At 39.3% G+C, this 9,950-nt stretch overlaps 1 protein-coding gene across 2 annotated transcripts in view; it reads left to right on the plus strand.

The window, feature by feature from the left end:
* ZBTB8A (zinc finger and BTB domain containing 8A) overlaps nt 1–1,755 on the plus strand; it is a 65,385-nt gene extending 63,630 nt beyond the window's left edge. For both annotated transcript variants that reach the window (XM_030327171.1, XM_030327172.1), the window contains one exon: nt 760–1,755. In XM_030327171.1, the coding sequence (XP_030183031.1) occupies nt 760–1,092 (333 nt within the window). In that variant the 3' untranslated portion in view covers nt 1,093–1,755. The remainder of the gene's footprint in view (nt 1–759) is intronic.
* The last annotated feature ends 8,195 nt before the right edge of the window (nt 1,756–9,950 follow it).

Consider the following 9,950-nt stretch of genomic DNA (forward strand, 5'->3'; position numbering starts at 1 on the left):
TCTCTCCCAAACTGTGAGATCATCACCTAGGCCAAAATCAAGAGTCAGACATTTAACTGACTAAGCCACCAGGCACCCTGTATATTTTTTATTCTATTTTAAAGAGAATGAGAGAGAGAGAGAGAGAGAGAGAGAGAGAGAGAGAATCTTAAGCAGGCTCCATGCTCAGTGTGGAGCCTGATGTGGGGCTCAATCCCACAACCCTGGGGTCATGACCTGAGCCAAAATCAAGAGTTAGATGCTCAAGCAAATGAGCCACCCAGGTGCCCCAAAGATAAAATCTTTTTTAAAAAAATGTTTCGATAAACTTAAATTTGGGACAATATATTTTTCTTTCTCTAGCTGATAATAATAAATTAACACACAAAACAAGAGGTTTCTCCCTCACCAAAATTAAGGTATATAAAGTCCTTAGAATAGTACATGTGATATATTTAGTGTTTGCAATTATTATTATTCTGGAAGGTGTCCCTTGTTACCTTAGATATCAAAATATTGTTGGATTAAGGGATATGTGAAATTATTAAGCATGTGATATTAATCATAAAAATGTTATAGCCATCATTTAGAGAAAGTTGGTATTTATTTGTGACGTCAGTTTATCATCAAAACCTGTGATCTTTTTCTAATAATTAGACGTTAATTTTAATATTAGTGCTTGGTTTTGGACATCTTAAGCTTATGCACTGGTACCGAGATCTCGAACTATGCCGCTTTTGAAAAATCTTTTTTTTTATCGCTATTTAAATCTCTACACAGATTCACCAGGCATGCAAACTAATCTGCAGAAAATGCAAACGCCACGTGACTGATCTAACAGGGCAAGTGGTCCAGGAAGGAACCAGGCGCTACAGACTCTGTAACGAGTGCCTTGCTGAAGTTGGCATAGACAGCCTCCCCATTGATTTGGAAGCTGAACAGCATCTTATGTCCCCATCAGATGGAGATAAGGATTCCAGATGGCACTTGAGTGAAGATGAGAATAGATCATACGTGGAGATTGTAGAGGATGGGTCTGCTGATCTGGTCATACAACAGGTTGATGATAGTGAAGAAGAAGAAGAAAAGGAAATAAAACCCAACATTAGGTAGCTGATGTGTGACCCCACAGAGCTGTGGTGTGTATGCAACTTACATTGACTTCCTGTATCTCTCTTTCCATGGTCAGAGTCTGGTTAACAAATTTATCAGACTGACTTAAAAGTAATGACCTAATATAACTTGCATGCTTTCCAAACAGGTCATTGTATCCATTCTGAACTTTGTTGCCCTAAAATATGTTGCTGCACCGGAAAGGAAGACCTAGCTTGAGTTGGCATGATGGATGAACAATTAATCCTCTTTTTTTTTTTTTCCCCCTTTTAATACTGGAAGATCTACTTAGCAAACTTTTCTCAAAGAAAATATTTTAAATAAATTTACCACAACCAAACCTTATGTAAGAGAATTTCAAGGTGTTGCAAAAACACAAACTAATGAATACTGAATTTTCACAGGGAACCAGGTAAGAGCACATTTAAGGGTCTGGCACCCAATCTGACTGAACTGATAAGTCTTTCTATTAATTTCAGATCTAAAACAACCTATCATTATCCCAATATGCTACATATTGTTTTAGGATCATGGCAGAAGACAAATCAAAAATGTTTGAAACGATTCATATTTGAATGTTTTGTCATGAAGTTAAAAATTACTCTTACGTAGTCCGTGTTGTTTCAAAAAAACAAAAACCTAAAGTAAAGGCAGACCAGAGATTACATACAGACCTTATTTTCTAAAGCAGGAACTAATACTGCCTAAAAGTCAAGGTAGTTTGTGAAGATCTGACAATGTAATCCTCTTCTTCTCTACAGGAGAAAAAAACAACAAAAAACGATACACAAGAAAATTGGAGGTTACCAGTTCTTAAGAATGATTTCTAACATTTATTTTTCTGCTCTATTGTTTTTAAAGTGCTGTCTCACACATTTTCTCACTTAATCAGCAAGGCGAATATTAATTGCCTCTGATTTGCAAATGACGAAATTAAGGTCAGAAAGTTTAAGCTTTGGGACTTGTGACGGACAGGTTTTGATTTTACACAGCCCTCTTCCAACTGTCTCTCCCTGTATTGTCTCTGGAAATGGCAGAGAATTAAAGTCAAACCTCACCAATCTGCAGTAATTAGAAAAAGAAGCCTATCAGAAAGCATGAAAGATTTTAATAATCTCTAACAACATATAATAACTTGAACTAGAGTTATCCAAGAGTGCTCAGTAATGTCCCTACAGTGTCTTTTGACATGTTTTTAATGTCAAGTTATTTATATGTAAATTTTATATATAACACTATTTGAACCAATTCTCTTAAATGCTTTAAGCATTTTTACTTATCTTGTTTATGTAATTTTTCAAAACAAACTTTTCCCCAAGGAAACAAAGGTGACTTTAAACTCCTCCCCTGTATGAATTAGGAAACATTCTAAATGTACAGTTAAATTGGAGAAGCATTATTTTAGTTCTGAAGATAAAATCTAAATGCCAAAAAAACCTGACCTTACTAAAGGTCACTGCAAGTTATTACAATTAAGCTTGATCTGATTTAATTTTGATTGAGAGAGGCTCTCTATCAAATTATACTATATTTCTAAATGTCATAACATATGTCAATATGATCCTTTTCATTTTATTCTTTCTCTCATTCTTTCATTAGTGATTGTCCTTTGATACAAGTTGAGGGCTAAAATGGTTAATTTCTAAAACATTTTTTATAAATAGATGACTAACCATTTGTTTTTGTTTTATGGTACTTAATGCTGAGACTTTTTTCAAGATTCCCCTGACGGTAAATTTCCATTCGCTTCAAGACTGGATGGTATGCACTGAGTTCATTGTGCTCCCAACATGACTGTTCCTGAATCAGGAGTCTTAACAATGAAGTTGTATCCAAATGAGGGAGGGAACACTTGTCATTCTCTAGTCTCACCAGATGGTAGCATCTTTTAAAATTGTTATCTGATTTTTTAGTCCTTGGAGCCAAGAGGAAAAATGAGTGATGGGAGCTTTATTCATGAGGATGATTAGTGCTTGCATGTGTATGCTCTAATGCACTTTAGTCTGTGATCTAAATGTTCTTTTATGCTGTTCTCTTCTGCATGCGAACATCAGCATGAATGTCAGCAAAGTCCACTGGACACGGTGCCACCAGCACCTTATCTGAAATAATGCTTTCTCATTGTTTATAACAAGCAACAAGCTATCCCCACAAAACAGCCATCAGGCTCATCAAACTAGACAGCTCATCTATCCTACCATTTTAGTATCCTAAAAGAAAAACATTTGTGACATGTTTGTAAGTTGTAAATAATAACTCCAGTTATCATATCATATGTATCGAAGACTTTAAAGACCAGTTCTTTCCCAGAGTGAGACTGTCCAGTAATGGTTTCTGAGAAAACAAAAGTCTTTGGCTTTTAAATGTGGGGAAATGTTACATAGGGGTGTAATCTCTTAATGTAAGCTTAATTTATGCCAAGGGTTTTTTCTTTTTTTAATATTAGCAAAATAGCGGGAGTTGGTTAGAACAAAGTTTGCTCTTACAGTAATGCTGCTTATCAGCTGGTGAATGCCTTTCTAACTGTGTGGTCCTCAAGAGTGTGTGGCGATGGGAAGAAGTGTTGCAAAATAAAGCAATACTGCAGTCGTGCCTAGTGGCTGGAGGAGGCAAAATGGACTAGATCGGTGGTTTAAAAGATTTTTTTTTTTTAACCCAAGAAACCCTTTCTTCAAATGAATTGTTTCAGAGAGAAGCCCACCATTTAAGGTGGGCGAAACCCTAAAATCAGAGCTGCTCTTGTTAAAGCCCTCTGTGAGCCTTTCACCAGACACCTCTGCAGAGCTCAGGAGTGCGGTACTGAAAACCTTGGAACCAGGGAACTTTTTGAATTCCATTTGAGCATTGCGGTCTTACTTCATTACCTCTGTTACTCACCGTGCTGATAAACTGGTAATCACGGGGTCTCCTAGAGCAGCAGATCACAGCCTTCATCTGTACAATATTCCTTCTATAGTTAGCATGTCTTTTGAAGAACAAATTTTTCAACCTTGTATTTTTGACTAATGAAATCAAAACAAGCACCGTTACTGCTTTTATGCCACCAAGTCATTGCTTAATGGATGAAGAAAGTTTGGTGTGTCAGTTACTTAAGAGCTCAGACTGAACTCATTAAAGTTATTTTGCTAAGTCATGCTAAGATATATTGAAACTTCCACTCATATTGGATATATATATATATATATATCCTATATATACATATATATCCTATATATACATATATATCTTAAATTAATTAATACCATGGAAATTTAATACTGTGGAAAATCACTAAAAGTGACATAGTGTAAGATTATTTAACTGGGAAGGCTGATAATAATAGGTACTGGAGGACCAAACTTTAGATCATACATGGAAAGTTCTATGTTATTTTATATTAGAGTGGATCAGTATTACTATTTATCATTTATATAGCATTTTATATTTACAAAGTATTTAATAATTTTTGTTATTCTTTACATATCTATGAAATAGGACAGTTCTCTCACATGAAAGGTAAAGAAATTGAGGCACAGAACAGTAAAGCAACCTCCCTAAGACAACCCAGTGAAACAATGGCAAAAATAGGAACTAGAATGATCGGATTTTCTGAATCCTAGAATATCAGCTTAATTCACTGAGGTGTGTTGTGTATTACTCGATTTTATAAGATGCCTTTTACAAATAATAGTCAATTGTCTTAAAGTTGACGTCATTGTATGTGGATAAATCCTATACAGAATAAATATTATGTAAAGGATGTGACTTTAGTTATAAGAGTTTTAATGATAAAATTCAGGTTATCACAGAAACAGCACTGTTTAGCCAGTGGCTTTATATATTGTGAAGTATAATTAATATTTTATTTTGATATAGGAGTTTCTTAACTATTCATGCTAATGGAGCCATGAATAGACCAGAAAAATGAAATCCACAGAGGATCTATACACTTCGTCTTCATGCCAACAAAAAGTCAAATATGTTAATAAGTGATAAACCACACACAAGAGAAGCCAAGGGCCTCTTAACTTTTCGAGGCTTTTCAATACTGAAATAGGATAAACACTTTTCTCCATCTCTTTATTTTTTTTCACATCCGTTTCAAAAGCCATTGGATACTTACCACCTTGAGATTGGAAACCAGTGACCAGGGTAATGCCAGTCATCTCTTTACCTTTAGACTTGATTAGATAGATCATTTACAAACATTATTAAATGGAATACAGCTTATAAAGTATATCTAGGAATTTATTATACTCTGCTTTGCTCTTTCAGATTTCTAGATATACAAATCCATTATATAGTTGCTTAATTTTCCCATTGGGAAAATCTTTTAATCCCTTGTTGATATTATTTACAACCACTTAAATTTCTTCATTAAAGAGTAACTTTATATTTACATTTACATTTACATTTATTCAACCCTTAAGGGGAGAAAGGGGAACATTTCTGCCTAGACCATGGTTCTCAGCCTTGGCTGCATATTAGAATCACTTGTGGAGCTTTTATTTATTTATTTTTTAAGTTTATTTATTTTTGAGAGAGAGAGTATGAGCCGGGAGGAGCAGAGAGAGAGTGGGGGACGCAAAATCTGAAGCAGGCTCCAGGCTGTCAGCACAGAGCCCAACACGGGGCTTGAACTCATGAGTAGTGAGATCATGACCTGAGCTGAAGTCGGATGCTTAACCAACTGCACCACCCAGGCGCTCCACTTCTGAAGCTTTTAAAAACACAGATGCCTAAGCAAATCACAATCTTTGGCAGATGGGACCTTGATGAGATATTTTTTAAAAATCTTCCCAGTGTCTTTTGTGCAAAATAGGACCCCTATTCAAGGTTTCCCTCTGTCCTTATATTTGCCCCAATGGGCATTTGAACCATTTGACCTTCCAGCTTACTGGTTCTCAACCTTATCTGAAAGGAAGATATTAATTTTTGTGAAATGTCAAGATACCGTATATGTTTCCTTAAAGTTTTTATTAGGACAAATAATAACACTCTAAATTATTGGGTAGTCTTAAACTAGTCCATTTTTACTTTGGGATACATTTGGGTTTTATTTGATTATGGGTATTGCATTCTGGGAATTCACACAGTACTTCAGATTAATAAAAGCTACATTAGGAATATGTGACTGAAATGCGGTATCTTGAAATTATGTCTTGTTTTTGAAGACGGAACCAGAACACTCTCTAAGCACTATGGAACTTAATTGCTACACATTAGAATTCCATCAATGAATTTAATTAAATCATTTTTTATTCAAGTTAAATGTCATACTGGAAAGGTAGGATTCAATACTAAGATGTGTTATTTAAAGAAGGCTGAGGACAAATTAGGAAACAAAAGTAATTTTCTTCCTTATTCTTCAAATATTACCATTAATTTTTTTTTTTTTCTTTAATGAGAAGACTTGGGTAGAGTACCATCCTCATTCCCACCTTTAAGGTTGTGTTTGCGATTCAAACACTATGGGTATATCCCTTCACCAGTATAGTATACACACACTCCCTTGCTTGGTCCCCTACAAAAAAAAGAATGTTATCCAATAACGAAGTGGCACTTTTTTGCTTAGTTCAAAAGGTTAAATGCTGGAACAAAATAGAAATAGATACTGTGCCTTTTGCTGCGTTTTTGAATTGACTTAAAACTTTTTTTTTCCCCTGGAGGAAAAAAATCCATGAGGAACACAACTCTGAAAAGCGGCACCTATAAGCATTAGCACTAGAAGGCTCCAGCATTTGGGGGCCATGTTAAAAAATGAAAGCCTGTTTTTTCTTACTAACTATCAGCGACATTTATTCGCAGTCAGGTGGGTAAACGGCTTGGTTTTATATCTTCTTTTCAGGGAGGAGTACAGCAGTGAGTAGTACGAACCTTCCTTTTCCTTTTCAGTCCTGTTTTTTTCCCACAAATGCTTTTCCTGGAAAGTTATCACAGAGTCCCGCAGCTAGATCCCAGGAGAGGCCCGCGACCTATCAGACACCCCAAGACTACATTCTAGGGGAAAAACGTAAAGGTCTGCAAAGTGGGCACCAGATTAAAGAGCCCCCATTTCCCGAGTGCCTACTGGATCCCAGTCCTCTGAGGTAGGCATTGGCACCATCCCTGTTTATGACTGAAAGTGATGCTGGCAGCCCTGGTGAGGACCCAGAGGAGATCCCAGGGAACCAGTCAAGAGGGTCCCCGGATGCAAGCAAGGGTAGAAATCAAACAGGAGCCAGCAGGAGGTGAAAGAGTTTATTGAAGGTATGGAGAGAGTGCAGGTAGAGTGGGAGACTCAGAAAGGAGAGCCTCGTCTTTGCTGGGGGTCTGGGGTTTTTATTGAGAATTGTGATCTGGTGTATACTCCTCGCAGGCATCCAGAAACCAGCTAGAACAAAGAGGAGGGCCCAGGAGTTATTCTTTGGAGCCAGGGGGTCTTGACCTGGAACTGTCTAGGCCAGTGGTCTGGAATACGTATACGATAGCTTCTGCTGGTAATTCTCACCTGGTCCTTCCTTAGATGCTATCTATTCTAAAGAAATCATGAACTCCCTGTCCCTTACAAGGACATATGCTATTTGCACGATGAGACATGTGTAAAGTGGGGGTGCAGGTCTTAGCAAGAATAGGAGCAGGAAAAGGAACGAAACGCAGATTTTATGAAGTCCTTCAGTTTCCCCTGTCTCAGGAGGAAATTGAGGCTTGAGAAGGTGAATGGCTGACTCCGAAGCCACGCTGACTGATGTCCCAGCAGGGATTTGAGCCCACGCGGTGGCACACCCACATGTGCATGCCGAAAGTCGTGGCCACGCGCAGCTAGTCCATTTGATCCCGACTTCCGGTTACATTATTGCAAGGTCTGCGACCAGGCGCTTCCCCGCTTGCCAGTTCGGGACCCTCACACACGAACAGTCTACCGAGGCCGCTGCGCACGCCGGTCAGGTGGCTTGGACAGACAGGCCTTGGCGGCCAATGAGAGCCTTAGGCTTCCGCAGCTAAGCCAATCGCAGCCAGGCAAAGACACGTGGGGCGGAGCCGGACCCGCTGTTGGCCGAAACCCCTGCCACTCCAGAACGCCCTGCTGGTCAGACTCAGCCGGACCTCGCTGCTGTTCTCCAGTTTATCCGGCGTACCTGCCCTTTCTATTTCTTCGCCCCTCGTCCCTCGTTCGTTCCCTTAATTTTTAGAGGGTCATAACTCTTTAAGAGGAGCATTGAACAACAAATGTTTTAACGGTCCAGCCCTGTGAGGTAGGTGCTATTATGGTAGATGAAGAAACAGGCTTAGGGAAGACCACAGTCGGGAAGTTTCCAGACGGAACTGGAAGCAGAGGCTCTGGCTCCTGCTTCTAAGTATATATTGGGAGATTAGGCATTTATAATGACTCAGGGAACCCTGTCACGTGCAAGGCAGAGGAATGAAATGAAAAGGGTGGAGGAACACTACATTCCAGGTGGGGAGGCGTACATACGGCCAATAATGATGTGAGGTAGAAAAGTACCAGCTGCCAGAATCGTATCAATTTGTCCGTTCAACAGATACCTGAACCTCTACCATTTGCAGCCTCCTCCAAACACACGGATCCCTAGGTGGAGTTGAGACAAATTATTTGGGTGGGGAGAGTATTACGTTTGTTTTTACACAAAAACGAATATAGATAACAAAAATGGCCATTCATCCCAACATACAAATAACATGCTGATTTAAAAAGAAAAGGAAAGCTGGCTTTGAGCTATGCCTCGAATGGAAAGGACATCAATATAACCACGGAATGAGTGCAGGGAATAGAAGTCTAAGAGGAATCCAAGACAGCTGCAGTCTGGGGAGTGGGAGGCTAAGGGTGCTATAGATAGAAATAAGAAATATGGAATTTGGATATGAAAACATGACATTAAGGATCTCTTCCTAAGGAGCGTGGCGCCAGGAGCTTTGGAATCCAGGAAAACCTGGGTTAAGTGTCACTGAAACAGACCACTAAAGATAGAAGGTTCAGGGGTGCCTGGGTGGCTGTTGGCTAAGCATCTGACTTCGGCTCAGGTCATGATCTCATGGTTCATGGGTTGGAGCCTGGCATCGGGCTCTGTGCTGACAGCTCAGAGCCTAGAGCCTCCTTCAGATTCTGTCTCCCCTTCTCTCTGCCCCTCCCCACTCACACTCTTTCTCTCTCCATCTCTCAAAAATGAATTAACGTTAAAAAAAAATTTTTTTTTAAGCATTAAAAAAAAAAAGAAGAAGGTTTAAAAAAGGTATAGGGGCACCTGGGTGGCCCAGTCGGTTTAGCGTGGGCTCTTGATTTCAGCTCAGGTCATGATCTCATTGTTCATGGGATCAAGGCCTGTGTCAGGCTCTGCTGACAGCACGGAGTCTGCTTGGGATTCTCTCTCTCCCTGCCCCTCCTCCACTCTCTCAAAATAAATAAACTTAAAAAAACGTATATAAAGCAGAATTGTGACTACATATATTTACTTAAGGGACTTTATGCAGCAATGTATCCAAATATTTACAACACAGTCTAAGTATTTCTTTGGAAATCAGAGAACCCAGGAAAGTTGGGATCAAGCAGGTGGGATGAGTCCAAATAGCTTCTAAAAGGTGAGTTTCCAGGGGCGCCTGGGTGGCGCAGTCGGTTAAGCGTCCGACTTCAGCCAGGTCACGATCTCGCGGTCCGTGAGTTCGAGCCCCGCGTCGGGCTCTGGGCTGATGGCTCAGAGCCTGGAGCCTGTTTCCGATTCTGTGTCTCCCTCTCTCTCTGCCCCTCCCCCGTTCATGCTCTGTCTCTCTCTGTCCCAAAAATAAATAAACATTGAAAAAAAAAATTAAAAAAAAAAAAAAGTAGTGGGTTTTTTGGAGGGTGAAAATGTTCTAAAATTGATTGTGGCAACAGTTGCACAACT

This window comes from Lynx canadensis, chromosome C1, assembly GCF_007474595.2.
Source record: "Lynx canadensis isolate LIC74 chromosome C1, mLynCan4.pri.v2, whole genome shotgun sequence".
NCBI classification, from domain to species: domain Eukaryota; kingdom Metazoa; phylum Chordata; class Mammalia; order Carnivora; family Felidae; genus Lynx; species Lynx canadensis.